Here is a 15,015-nt window from a genome sequence, read left to right as displayed (position 1 = left end):
AATGTTGTTTTCATGCCTGCTAACACAACATCCATTCTGCAGTCCATGGATCAAGGAGTAATTTCAACTTTCAAGTCTATTTATTTAAGAAACACATTTCATAAGGCTATAGCTGCCATGGATAGTGATTTCTCTGATGGATCTGGGCAAAGTCAAGTGAAAACCTCCTGCAAAGGATTCACCATTCTAGATGTCATTAAGAACATTCATGATTTGTGGAAAGAGGTCAAAATATCAGTACTAACAGGACTTTGGAAGAAGTTGATTCCAGCCCTCACGGATGACTTTGAGGGGCTCAAAGGGTGGAAGAGGTAACTTCAGATGTGGTGTAAGTAGCAGAAGAACTAAAATTAGAAGTGGAACCTGAAGATGTGACTGAATTGCTGTAATCTCTAAACAAAACATTAATGGATGAAGGGTTGGTTCTTATGGATGAGCAGAGAAAGTGGTTTCTTAAGATGGAATGTACTCCTGGTAAAGATGCTGTGAAGGTTGTTAATGTGACAACAAAGGATTTAGACCTTTACGTAAACTTAGTTGATAAAGTAGCAGCAGGGTTTGAAAGGACTGACTCCGCTTGTGAAAGAAGTTCTACTGTTGGTAAAATGCTGTGAAACAGCATTGCATGCTACAGAGAAATCATTCCTGAAACAAGGAAGAGTCGATTGATGCGGCAAGTTCATTGTCATCTTATTTGAAGAAATTGCCACAGCCGCTCCCGCCAGCCTTCAGCAAAACCACCACCCTGATCAGTCAGCAGCCGTCAACACCAAGGCGAGATCTTCCACCAGCAAAAGATTATGACTCCCTGAAGGCTCAGGCGATGGCTAGCATTTCTCAGCAACAAAGTATTTTTAAATTAAGATATGCACATTATTTATTTAGACATTTATTTAGTCTATTGCACACTTAATAGACTACTGTATAATGTAAACATAACTTTTATACGCAGTGGGAAACCGAAAAATTCGTGTGACTTGCTTTATTGCGATATTCACGTTATGGCAGTGGTTTGGAACCAAACCCACAATGTCTTCGAGGTGTGCCTGTATTTTTAAAATAGTGGAAAACCCCACTTTTAAAATCACACAAAACCAATATAAATCATATTTAATCAGGGGAAAGAGTGCCCACCCTGGAGTGGTACTGAGACATCTTAGTGGAGCATTGCATGAGTGCCATTGATCTAATCAACCCCAGCCATATTACAGGGAAGAGGAGCTGCAGACTGTATAGGCTAAGTAACTTGGACAAAGTCCTTATTAGTAACTGCCCTTGGTAACTGTCTGCAAATACTAATTTTTTTTTTAACATCTTTATTGGAGTATAATTGCTTTACAATGGTGTGTTTCTGCTTTATAACAAAGTGAATCAGCTATATGTGTACATATATCCCCATATCCCTTCCCTCTTGCGTCTCCCTCCCACCCTCCCTATCCCACCCCTCTAGGTGGTCACAAAGCACCGAGCTGATCTCCCTGTGCTATGCAGCTGCTTCCCACTAGCTGTCTATTTTACATTTGGTAGTGTATATATGTCCATGCCGCTCTCTCACTTCATCCCAGATTACCCTTCCCCCTCCCGTGTCCTCAAGTCCATTTGCAAATACTAATTTGATTGTTTTAGCTCCTGAGTGAACATTACAGTACTACAGATTTCTAAGAGGTTGCACCTCTTAACATATATCAGTAGTATCTCTGTGATACTTTCAAATGTTCTTTTTTTAGCATGTGTGCTAGATTATGCACCATTTTATGTTTTTAATACATGGTGTATATTTCAATGCAAAATAATGCTAAATACAAATATCTGTATTTACAGAGATTTATCTGTGTTGGAATTAAGTATTGTCCTGAGTTTTAAGACTTTCTAAGAAGGAAGTCCTTTTCAGTATTCCATATCATCATTAATTACATGGCTCAGTTCTGGTTTCAGTAAACTTTAGAATTAAAATCTTTATAATTAGTTTTAGCTGATAAATTTCTTTGTGGTATCTAGATGTTAGGATTGGCTTGCTGGGACTTTGCCCCAGGCATTTAAATTTAGGTGAAAAAGTTTTAATTAATGATTAAAAATAAATGTGTGTATGTTAGAGGGTGGGCGGATACTGTGTAGATTATTAGTATCCTTCACCTCTCCATCCAGCCAAGAGCTGCTGGCCCAGGGTCAGCCTCCTTGTCAGTCCTTGTCGCTCCCACTCATGCTCATGCCTGCTGGCCTCTCCTGTCACCCCCTTTTCCATCCTTCTCCCCTCCCTTTGCCAGTAATTTGATTGATTTGAGGATGTATTTCTTGCAACTTGGATGTTAATTTATCAGTGAACAGGTGTTATTACTGATACAACATTGAAAAATAAAGATTTTTTTTTTGATTTAGTAATCTACTTTAATCTTTGCTAAGTGTGTAATAAAAAGGACAGGGAAAGCTCTGTTCACAGAAATGGAGGATGTAGTATGTCAATTTGAATTATTGCAGAGGCCTTTGTAAGGTTGGTATACACAAAATAATTAGCAATTCTTCACTGTTTGGCATTCAAGTTGCTTTTATGAATAAAGATTGTGGCATCATAGCTTACATTTATAATATGATGATAAAACAGAACCCAATTTGAGAATCATAATTACTGCAAGTTTTAAAAAGTCAATATACAGTAAAATTAGCCTTTTATTTTCATGTACAGTTCTGTGTTTCGCCCATTTATAGATTTATGTAACTGCTATCACAGTCAATATAGAACATCCTTCACCCCAGAAAATTTGTTTTCCCTTTGTAGTCACATCCTTCTCCCACCCCTAATACCTGGCAATCACTGATCTCTTCTGTCACTATAGTTTTGTTTTCTAAGAATGTCCTATAAGTGGAATCATACAGTTCGTAGCCTTTGACACTTCTTTCATTCACATAATTATTTTGCGATTGAGCCAATCTGTTGTATATGTCAATAGTTTGTTCCTTGTTATTGCTGAGTGATATTCTGCTATATAAATGTATCAGTTTGCTTATCCATTTACCTGTTTACTTGTTGTAAGACATTTGGGTTGTATACAGTTTATTCTGATTATGAATAGAGTTACTATGAACATTTGTGTACAGCTTTTTGTGTGAATATAAGTTTTCATTTCTCTAGGATAAATTCCTAGGAGAGGGATTGCTGGGTCACGTGTAAGTGTATGTTTTACTTCATAAGATACTGCCAAAATGTTTTCTGGTAGGGCTGTACCATTTTGCATTCCCACCAGCAATGTATGAGAGTTCTAGTTGCTCAGAATCTTTGCCAGCACTTGGTATTGTCAGTATATTTTATGTTAGCCATTCTAATGGGTGTGTCATCACGGTTTTAATTTGCATTTCCTTAATGGCTAATGTTGGTGAACATCTTTTCATGTGTAGAATTGTCTGTTCGAGTCTTTTGCCCATTTTAAAATTCTGTTGTTTGCTTTCTTTACTGAGTTGTGAGAGGTTTTGTTTGTTTGTTTGTTTGTTTTTATTCTGGGTACAAGTCATTTAATATTTTCTCCCAGTCTATAGTTTGTCTTTTTATTGTTTTAACAGTACCTGCAGAACAAAAGCTTTTAACTTTGATGGAGTCCAGTTTATCATTTTTTTCTTTTATAGCTCATGCTTTTGGTGTTAGGTTGGAAATTGCTTAAATCTCAGATGACATTGTATTTTTCTTACATTTCATTCTGCTATACCCTTTTTCTTTGAATTATTATGGTGCTTTGGAAATGAAATGATATAGCTAGAAATTTTTCTCCTAAAGTAAAGTTTAATGTTGAATGTTAATGGATGGCTTAAAAATATCAGGACTCAGAACCACATCAGTATGATTATTATTATAACTATATAAAAACATATTCATATTGAGGAAATTCTGCAAAGGGAAGGAACAGAAATGGCTAGTATGGCTCTTTTAAGTCAGTGGTTTCCAAATCCTGGCTGTTGTATCAGAATCATTGGGGTAGCTTTAAAGAGAAAAATACCCAGATTCTCTTTCTTTTGATCAGTTTTTTTTTTTAGATCAGTAAATTGGTGGCCCCCCCCCCAATTTTTTTAATAAACTTTACTTTTAGAGCAGTTTTTGATGCACAGCAAAATTGGCCAGAAGGTTCAGAGATTTCCTATATGCCCCCTGACACATGTACAGCCTCCCCTACTATAAGCATCCCATACCAGAGTGGCGCATTTGTTAAAGTAATGAACCTACACTGACATATCATTATCACCCGGAGTCCATAGTTTACATTAGAGGGTCATTCTTGGTGGTGGTTATTCTATGCATTTTGACCAATGTGTAATGAAATACCATTATAGTACCATCCAGAATATTTTCACTGCCGTAAAAATCCTGTGCTCTGCCTGTTCATTTTTGTTCCACCCTAATCCCTAGCAACCACTGATCTTTTTTACCGTTTCTTTAGTCTTTCCTTTTCAAGAATGTCATATGGTTGGAATCATATGGTACGTAGCCTTTTCACATTGTCTTCTTTCACTTTGTAATATGTACTTAAGGTTCCTGTGTGTCTTTTCATGGCTTGATAGCTTATTTCTTTCTAGTGCTGAATGATACTCCATTGTCTGGATGTACCACAGTTTATTTATTCACCTACTGAAGGACATCTTGGTTGCTTCTAAGTTTTGGCAGTTATGAATAAAGCTGCTATAAACATCAGTGTGGGGGGTTTTATGTGGACATAAGTTGTCAACTCCTTTGGTATTTATTCCAGGGAGCATAATGTTCTGTATCATATAGTAAGAATATGTCTGGTTTTGTAAGAAGCTGCCAGACTCTCTTCCAAAGTGACTGTCACCATTTTGCATTCCTGCCGGCAGTGATTGAGAGTGCCTCTTGCTCTGCATCCTCACCAGATTTGCTGATGTCGTTGTTTCGGGCTTTGGCCATTCTAATAGATGGGTAGTGGTATCCCATTGTTATTTTAATTTGCAGTTCCTTACCGGTCAGATGTTGAACATCTTTTTATATGCTTATTTGCCATCTGGATCTCTTTTTGGTGAGGTGTCCAGGTCTTTTGCCAGTTTTTAAAATTGGGTTGTTTGTTTTCTTATTGTCGAGTTTTATAAATTCTTTGTGTATTTTGGATAACAGTCCTTTTTCAGGTGTGTGTGTCTTTTGTAAATATTTTCTCCCATTCTGTGTCTTGTCTTCTCATTCTCTTGATTGAAATCTATTAGTCTCCATGGGATTCTATTTCTTTGCCAAGTTTGTGATCTACTGTTTTAAATTACTATGTCTTGCTTTATCCTTTGCAAGGCTAGATGTCTTGCATTAACCATCAGTTTGCAGCTACTCGTTTATCCTCTTTGTCACAGCTGGTCCATCCTGCTCTCAACTTCCATGGTTCTTCATCGTCTCACTCTTCAAAGTCCAACTCTTCATCTGGATAATCTTCATGTAGATTTTCTAAAGTAATGATGCTGGTCATACTTGATCTGCAGGTCCCTTTGGTTCTGGTACCACCTCTACGTCAGGGTTGCCTTTGCTGGTGCAAAGATTAATCATGTTACAACACACAGTTCCCACTTTCTATTTCAAGTTTTCTGTATTGTTATGTTAATAATTTGTAAAATAAAGGTTAAATCTTTTTTTCACTTTGTGTATTTTGCTTTATATGCCAACTTAATCTTCTTTTGAAAAGCCTATCAAAAGTTTTGATCTTCATAAAGATTGAATTTTCACCTCATTCCTACCATTTCGTTGTATATGTTTGAACAAATATGCATTCACTTTTCATGTATCAGAGTATGAAGATATTTTTCTGGGGCAGTTTTAGAGGAACAGTTTTTTGCTCATAAAGTGATCTGAATAGTTAAGAGATGATTGCAGCAAGTGTGCCTAAGGGTATTTATCTTTCATCTTTTAGTCCTGTCCGTGTGTGTAATCTTTCAAAAATAAATATAACAAAATTAACAGTGTATAGCAGCTTATTTTCTGCTAAGTAAAATTCACTGTTAACTGATTTGTCAGCATAATTTTTTGAAGTATAATGCAAATAAAGCAATTGTATCATTTGTGACACATTGTGCTAGTTGATCGCATTTTAATTTTGTTGAAAGGCAGGTATCTTATACTTGTTGCTATGTTTTAGTGTATAAATAATTGATTTTAGAAAATATGCCTTATTTTATAACTTTTAAAATTTAATTGGTAAATTTTTCATTTATCCAACAAATATACCAAGCATATTCTTGCATTCCAAAATCAGGGTGACTTTAATACAGTTAACATATAACTTGATTTTATAACAAAGGGGGTATATAGAAGTTCACTTAAGTCCTTACAAATAATTAATTCCTAGATATTATGGTGTTTGGAATATATAATTTAATTTTTGTTATGTAGTACAGTTTCTCTAGTATTGTCATGATTTTGATTTAATTGCTACTCAAAGTTTAGTGGTTCAGTGAAAGAATATGAAGGTTGAAGAATTTTGTAAATAGGTGCATTTTCAACTTGCTGTGTTTTTGTTTTTGTTTTTAGCGTTAGCTACCTTGGGAACTTGCATATGATGAGTGATAGACTTAATGAGTTGAAATAAATGGTATATTACCACTTTCCATGAAAGTGTTTGTTTAACACAGTACTGTCAACTAACTGACATGGATGTTTATCACTTTTGATGTAGTCAGCATATTTATGGAGTAATCTCTGGGTGATATATTTGAAGTCAAGGAGCTGAGTCTGTGAACAAAAGATTATATAATAAAATTCTAAATTATGTGGTATATAGGCTCGTGGTTTTCATACTGTATGCTTAGTAGAATAGATTTATTGTCCCATCACTAAAATCTCTCACTGACTTCTTTTCCTCTATAAATAAGAAAATATATAGTTTTGTCAACTTCAACTTACTCTCCCATGTGTTGAGAGTAATGTGTTATGTGTATTTTGTTTTTTAATCTTTGGCACTTCGAACCACTTTTTTCTAGTTCTAATACACAGTGACATTTTATTTACATGTATTTATAATTTGGGTTTACAGGTGTCTATATATCTCAACACACATATTAAATGATTTGTTTCTCAGAGAACACCATGACTTCAGATTCTCCCCAACCTGAAAAAGTTGAACCACTACTGCAGATTATCTATGGTAAAGAATGTTTAGAGATAGAAGATGTCTCTTCAAGCCGGGAGTTATTGAGAGTTGAGCTAGACCATGGAAGATTGGTTGGATTTGAATAACTGCATAGGTTGGCAGTATAGTCCCAAAGTGTTGTAGGAACTTGGAGGACAAACACACTACTTTTTCATGACAAAGCTAGAACCAGCGTCTAGATTCTATTTCCTAGTCAAATAATCTTTCAGTTGGACTGATAGCATAGCAGGAAGAAGTAGTAGTCAGTAACCTCATATTGGAGAAGGTGTCAATATGCTTGTGGACTGTGGAATTCCTGAATTCTTATCAGGATTGCATTAGGAAGGCATTTCAGACTGAAAGGAACTTTACTTGCAAAGGCAGATATCCTGAAAGAGCTTACCTTGTTGGAGGTGGATCATGGTGTTGGAGGGTGGGGATGAAATAAAGGGTCTTTTATATGCCAGGCACTGTTCTAGATGTGGAAGGTACACATGGAAAAGACAGACTCCCTGCTACCGTGGAGCTTACATTTTAGTAGGAGAAATAATAAACATAAATATGTAATATACTAGTAACTAGTGATGAGTACTTGAGGAAAAATAAAGTGTAGGGTAAAGGAATAGAGATAGACGTTATTGAAATAGGGTGTCAGGGAAGACCTTTTTGTGGAGGTGAAACTTGAGCAGAAAAAAAGGCAGGGAGTGAGGTATGTGAACCAGCGCAGAGGAGATGGCAGAGCACATTTGCTGTATGCAGCTCCATGGTAGCTGGAGTGCATTAAGTTAATAGTTTATGCTCACTGAGTGTTTACTGAGTGCCAGACACTGTTCTACCTGTATTACTAGTGGTAATTCAATCCTTAAAACAATCCTATAAAATGGATACTACTTCAGATTTGAGGAAACTGAAGCACAGAGATTAAATACTTTACCCAAGGTTGCACAGCTAGTCGGCGAGCTGGGATTCAAGCCCAGGTAGTTTGACTCCAAAATCAGTGTTTTCGACCATTCTTCAAAGATTGGGGAGGGGAAGTGTAGTAGGAAATTTAATTGGAGCAATAGCCTGGGGCCAGTTCTGTGGGGCCTTTGTGGTTCCTTTATAAGTATTTAGGATTTTATGCTGACAGTGAGGTTAAGTCATCGGCGGGTTGAGAAGTGCCCAAGAGGTTGCTTTATGATTCTGGAGGTCAAGAGATGGGTCTGGATTATACAAAACACATTTGTTAGTTATCTGTATATAGGTTGTATTATAGCTTAAAATATTTCTACTGGTCTGTAACATGTTTCTTTGATCTAAAATCGAAGATTCCACTTCATTATTTTGTTGAACAGATATGTGCATGTATACATATGAGTGCACGCGTGCATATGTATAAACAAACTAATGAACTTTTCTGTTAATAGGTGCGAGAAGATGTACTAAATTCATTGAATAACAACTTTCTTCAAACACTAAATCAAGCTTGGAACGATCATCAGACAGCTATGGTGATGATTAGAGACATACTAATGTATATGGTAAGTAGAGCTTTGTTGTTTTTCCTTTAAGTTAAGCATTTCAAAACACAGTGCCTTTTTTCTGTCACATTTGGATGGTACAACTCAGTGTGGAAACCTTTTTTTCTTTTTCTTTAAAATACTATTTCCTTCGTAAGGGCCAGCCTTAGCTTATATGAGTAGAATCTTAGTTGCTCCTATACTTAATGATTAGAATGGAAAACTGAAAGGGAAAGATTTAATATTTTTCTAAATATCTAGCACTTACGCTTCAATATGTGAAATACCGAAAAGTCCATCATCTCTTCTTGAGTAAGGGTGATTGAGTGACAACATGAGAGATGAAAGCTGAATATTCTCTTGCAAGTTTTTAAACCCTAATGTCCTTATATCTTCAGTTACAGGGGATGTCATATTAATACAAATATTTTTGTAATAACTGCCATCTATCACTCCTAATAATAAATCTCTCCCAATCTTACAAGGACTGTAAGTGCTTGCGGTATATATATATATTCTTCAGATATGTATTGCCTTTTTCACCTAGTTTTACTGTTTTTTAATCATTCAAGAAAAGTATCTTGTTCATCAAAACAATTTGGAAAACATGGACCTGAGGTAAGCTGTTTAATAGCTTTCAAGGAGATTAAACTCTCAGGTTTTTTTAACTTTAGTATGATTATTAAGATTCATCAAGCTTAATTATTGTGTCTGCAAAATCATCAAGCCCAATAACTTGTTACTTCATTGTTTATGTTTGAGAATTGGACGTAGTGATTTTCTTCTAAGATTTCACTCTCTGCTTTTCGAATTTTTATTTTCAGTTTCTTTAGTTTTGATTATTAGTTGTAATGGTGAGAGCGTGTCCTGCTTTCTTTTACTTGGTAGAATGAAGCAGTGTTTGGAAAGAATTTCCAATGAGAGCAAACAGCTGTCAAGTTTTTTGTTCTGCTGAGTGAATTCAATCAGGCCTATTACCCCAGGTTTTATAGGGCTTAGTGGCAAGAGGGTCAAGGAGAAGCTACTTCGTTTTTCAGGGTTTTGATGAAACGTTTAACAAATTATTTAGCCTTTCTGAGCCTCGTTTTCCTCTTCAGGATATAGATTCATTTTAAGTTGATATTTTGAGGTAAATGCGATAGCATGTGAAAACATATAATGTCTGGGATTTAAATGTGAAATAAGTTAACTTACTGCTGTCCTCTTTAAGTTTTGGATTTGGTGAGTCTTTAAATTCCAACACAGACACTGAGATAGAAAATTACTTGTGATTTCATGGTCCATCACTCTATTGATAAAAGGAATATTTTAAAATTATTTATATACTTTTTATACCATGCTATTTTTTAAATTTCTGTTTTATTTCAGCACACACACACACCACTTTTTTTGTTGGTTGGGGGGCAAATGAAATCTCAAACCTTGAATCCTGGCTATTATGTGACCATAGTCAAGGAACTAATTATCATTCCTCAGCTTCCTCATTTATAAAATGAAAATAATATTGTGCTAATTGGGTAGAGTAGCCATGAGGCTTAAAGGAGCCTTTCATATGAAGCACCTATATGGCCTGGACTGTAGTAATGTGCTCAGTAAAAATTAACTAGTATTAATATTTCCCATCATCTTTTCATCAAACCCAGCTGGTAGTACCACACCCCTAGATAAACCCAGCAACTTGCCTTTCCTGGGCTTCTGCTGGTAGAAACCCCACTTGGGAAACCTCACACAGGGTAGCTCAGTGCCAGTATTTGTCCATTTTCACAAACCTCTAGTCAGCCCTCCACACTGCTCAGTAGTCTCACGCTTTCTCTATTCAGCTCATTCCACCACTTTGAAAGAGTTATTTCTCTTCAAACCTCCAGCTGTCCTGCTGGTCCCCTTACTCTTAATAAACAATCTTGCCTTCTGCCTCTCAGAGAGAAGGAGAAAGCATCAGGTGGAAGCTGGGTTCATCTCTTGCCTCTGAATCTACAGGTTTCCCTATATTTTCTCCCCTTTTGTGTTTCTCTTTTTCCCTCCCATTTTAATGGAGGGCAGTGTTTCCTCACCTATCAAATGCCATTTCTTCACTTGTGCTAAGAATCTCATTTCTTTCTACTTTGTCAAAAAACAGAATTATTTTCAGGTTCTGCCTTTTTACTGGTCTTACTCATCAGCACTGGACACATTCAGGTCACTGGCATCCTCAAAATAAAACCCCACTACATTTTCGGCTGGACCCCTGCACTGCTTCCCAGGGTGTCTCATTGCCATGCACAGCTAAATGTCTCATAGGAAATGTTGACACTTGCTATCTCTTTTTTCTCATCTTTTATTCATTTTGAATATGTTTTAGTCACGCTTCTATCTCAACTCTTCTATTCCTTCTTGCTCTTACTGGGATCTCCGCGTTTGCGCGTCTCTGAAAGCAAAGCTCACTGCTACTCCTCATGCTCCTGGATTCTTCCAGCAGCATCGGAACACGTTGGGTTCTTAATTTCTGTGACCAAACACTCCCTTGGTATGCCTCCTGCCTTTCTGTTTCTTCTCAGTCACTCTTCCTTCTCCTCTGCCCTTTAAAATAGAGGCATTCTTGGGGCTTAGTCCTAGGCTTCCTTCTCCTGGTACCTGTTATTTGCTTACCTTAGCTCTCTGTTGTGCCTCTGTTCAGGTGATTCCCACATTATGTCTCCAGCCTCATTCTCTGAGATTCAGACTCGTAAGTTCATTTATCTAGTTGGTGGCTCCCTTCATTGTCTGAGAGGTACTTCAGACTTGGCGTTTCCAAATGAGCTCATAATCGGTGTCATTCCATCTGATCATGACAGAAACCTGGGAATTACTCTTGTCAGTTTCTTCTCCCTCTCTCCCTACATCATGTATTTCTAGAACCTGAAATTTCTCTGTTTTCATATCTACTACCTAAGACCAAAGCACCTTCATTTCTTAGTAACTAGTCATATAACATTCACTGTGCTCCCCTCTCTTCTCTATAAAGCACATGATTATGTTACTGCCCTGCTGAAGTCCTTCTCTCTCATCTTGGAATTTTCACACGTCTTCTGTCTGGATATGTTGCCACCCTTTATGTGATTTTTTTCCTACTTATCCGTTAAGTCTTAGCTTACATTTCTGACTCGTGCTGTGTACTGCACACTGGCACCAGCTGCTCTCACTGTGCTCAGCACTACTCCTTTTGTAGCATTTATCATTATTAACAACTGTTTAGCGCCTCGTTTCCTCACTAGACTGAACTTCACTGGGGGGGATGTCTGTGTCACCGCGGTGTCTCCAACACCTAGCACAACTCTCTGCACAAACAAGGCACTCCCATACATCTTTGAATTAATATACACATTCTTTTTCAATCGTGCTTTTTTCAAAATGCTTATTAAAATATGCAATTACAGATTCAGAAAGAAATTTAAGTGTTGATAAGGTATCTTCATGTTCTATAAGGTAGACTTCTTTCATCTTTCATTCTCTTTATTTTTCCTTTTTATGTGTAGTGTTCTGGGCTTAGTTAAATAAGTGCTTTTAAAAATTAAGGTAAAATTTATATACATTGAAATGTGCAGAACTGAAGTGTATAAAGTTATTTTTGACACATGTGTGCTCCTTTGTAACCAATACTTCAGTCAAGATAAATAAATGCTTTTAATTTTCCAAAGATCAAAAAAATTTTTTCTGTTGACATCTACGTTATTTTCTGTGAGGATTTTTACCCTCAATTCAGACTTATCAGATCACTTTACCTGCTAGATAAGACATACACCTGAGGTGTACAGGTTTCTAGACAGATTTCTCTTTCCTATGAATTCTGGCTCTAACTGTTGGAATTTTAGATCTCAGGCTCAGAGGGAGGAGAGAAGATGCTGCACTGTCTTCCCACCTCCCTCCTACTCAGCTAGCTGACTTTTTCTCTAACAAGGAGGTGTCTGTATCTAAAATGCCCTGTGTGAGCCTCAGTGTATATAGATAGCATGGGACACACTGACTCTTGAAAGTGGAAATGGAATCAGTCACAGGTTACGTGGAGGCAGCCGTTGGTCACAATTGGTCCCCACTCACTTTGTTGTTGGCAGGTTCAGCGTTCCAGAAAGAAAAGTGTACGTGTCTCTAGATGGAACATGTGATCTATACCCCCTTCTAACATTTGAGACTTGCATTATGTATTTTGCCCCTGAAGGCGCTGGAGTTTGTAATCTCTGCTTTGTTTCTTATTTTTAATTCATTCTTTTCTTTAAGAAAAGTTAACATGTTAAACTTTTAAGATTGGTTTGAGCCTACTTAGTATAAGTTTCCTTTTCAGTTTTTTAATTGTTTAAAAGATGAATGATTGGGGAAAGATCTGATTATTTTATGGAGAAAATGTGTTATAGGTTATATAATAGCTTTAATTATCAAAATGATCTACAGGTATATTAATATTCAGTTCATTTCCCTCCCCCCCTTAAACTATAAAATGAATACAATATCAAGGGAGAGTTAAATTTATGGATGGTATTCTGTAGGTTACTTTTGAGCAATTAGAATTAATGTCAACAGATATAGGAAAGCATTTCCTATTGTGATATGTAGGGCTAATAGAAGGTTAATAGAGGAATTTTCTGCATAAAACTCTGGTTATTTTCAAAGATATTTTCATGTTTTTACTTGAATTTATCTATATTCCCAGTCATTTTCACAAATAACAAAGATATAGTACTATTGCAGGTTATCCTTAAAGACTAGAGGCTATAAATTCAAAGCCCTGGGGTGGAGCGTTGACCCAGGAAAGGAGGGTCACTGCTTCTTTGAGCTATATGGGAAGTCATCAAGGATGGTGGGTGAAGCGATGAGGTGGAATGTAGCAACAACTTTGTGAAGAGGAAAGAAGCTGAGGAACTCTTCTGATGCTCTTGGTCTCCTTAATAAAGTAGAAGGTGGGGCCATCAGTTACAGGTGACAGAAGCCTGTCAGGTGTTGAGGAGTGTGGTAGACTGAGTAATGGACCCCCAGGTATGCCCATGACTAACCTCTGGAACCTAGGGATTGTTACCTTATATGGCAAAAGGAACTTTGCAGACGTGATTAGGTTGAGGATCACGAGATGATGTTTTCCTAGGTTATCCTGGTGGGCCCAGTAGAAGTGCAGGGTCTTTATAAGAGGGCTGCAGGAGGGTCAGAGTAAGAGAAGTCAGTATGATGACAGAGGCAGAGATTGGAGTGATAATGCTTTGAAGATGGAAAAGGGGCTATAGCCAGGGAATACAGGTGGCTACTAGAAGCTGAAAAAGTCAAGGAAGTGGATTCCCCCCTCAGAGCCTCCAGAAAGAATCAGCCCTGCCGACATCTTGATTTATCCTAGTGAAACTGTTTTCAGTCTTAACTGTAGAACTGTTAGAGAATAAGTAAGGTACTAAAGTTGTGGTAATTTCTTCAGCAATGATAGGAAACTAACACATGGGGGAAGTTTGGAATATCCCCTGTGGTGGGGTCAACTATCTATAAATAAATAAGTGGATCATCTGTAATTGTGAGGGGATAATTTAGGGTAAGTTGGCCCAAATTTTGTATAGTGGAGGCTGTCAGCAGCATTTGTACTTTTTTCGGAGGTACTTAAGCAGTCTCAGAGAAGAATATTCAAAAACTAAGAAAAACCTACTGATATAATTTGGCTTATTCGGTATGGGGAAGAATTCTAAGATAGTAGCATTGTTAAAATTGTTGATCGTGAATCTGTGCTGTTTAATAAGCAGGCAAGTGAATCACAAGGTCCCAGGAAACAGAAGTATTAGGTGTTACAGATCAGTAGACCTGAAGATCCAGTTAGAATGAGGAGCAGTTGAAGTGTAACAGAGGGAGAGGTGGGAGGAAAAAGAGGATCTTTAATACCAGAGATATTTGATGTCTTCTAATGATGAGTCTCAAGATTTGTCCATATCAATATGTGGGTGAAGGGAATCCTGATAAGATGGGAGATGAAAATTTAGGCATCTTTAAGGAGTGTGTCAGATTGGTCATTATTATAAAAGTTGCAGTTACCAAAGGTAATAGATGTCAAGGAGTAGAGTTGAGAGAAATAATGTAAGCTGTTTGCTGAAGCTACCAAGGATTTGTATGTCCTTGGAGATCAGAAGACAGGATGAGAACATGGAGATGACAGAATTTATGAGTCTGTTTTTCCTCTCGTAGATTTTGATACTTTTAGTTCCAAAAAATACTTCTTTACTGTATTCTAGATTGCACATTGAAAAAAGTTTGAAAATAGCTGTATTCTGGAAGAATATAGATAGGTTGCTTAAGAGTCTTCTTGGTACTTTCTCTGTTTTCAAAATAACATCTTAGAAGAAAATAGGATCCAGTGGCTTTGGGACTGTTAAGCTTCACACTTGTTCAATGTTTACTTACTGCTTTTGCAAGAAAGGTCTGTGCAAGACAGGTTCCCCATATGT

The 15,015-nt window shown here is 36.9% G+C and overlaps 1 protein-coding gene across 2 annotated transcripts in view; it reads left to right on the top strand.

The window, feature by feature from the left end:
* Positions 1 to 15,015, top strand: part of CUL3 (cullin 3) — a 97,316-nt gene that overhangs the window by 33,715 nt on the left and 48,586 nt on the right. For both annotated transcript variants that reach the window (XM_057551242.1, XM_057551241.1), the window contains one exon: positions 8,504 to 8,617. In XM_057551242.1, the coding sequence (XP_057407225.1) occupies positions 8,504 to 8,617 (114 nt within the window). The remainder of the gene's footprint in view (positions 1 to 8,503; positions 8,618 to 15,015) is intronic.

The sequence above is a fragment of the Balaenoptera acutorostrata genome, chromosome 8 (genome assembly GCF_949987535.1).
Source record: "Balaenoptera acutorostrata chromosome 8, mBalAcu1.1, whole genome shotgun sequence".
NCBI classification, from domain to species: Eukaryota; Metazoa; Chordata; class Mammalia; order Artiodactyla; family Balaenopteridae; genus Balaenoptera; species Balaenoptera acutorostrata.
The sequence above is the reverse complement of the archived record's forward strand: the minus strand, read 5'-3'. Positions and strand labels throughout refer to the sequence as shown.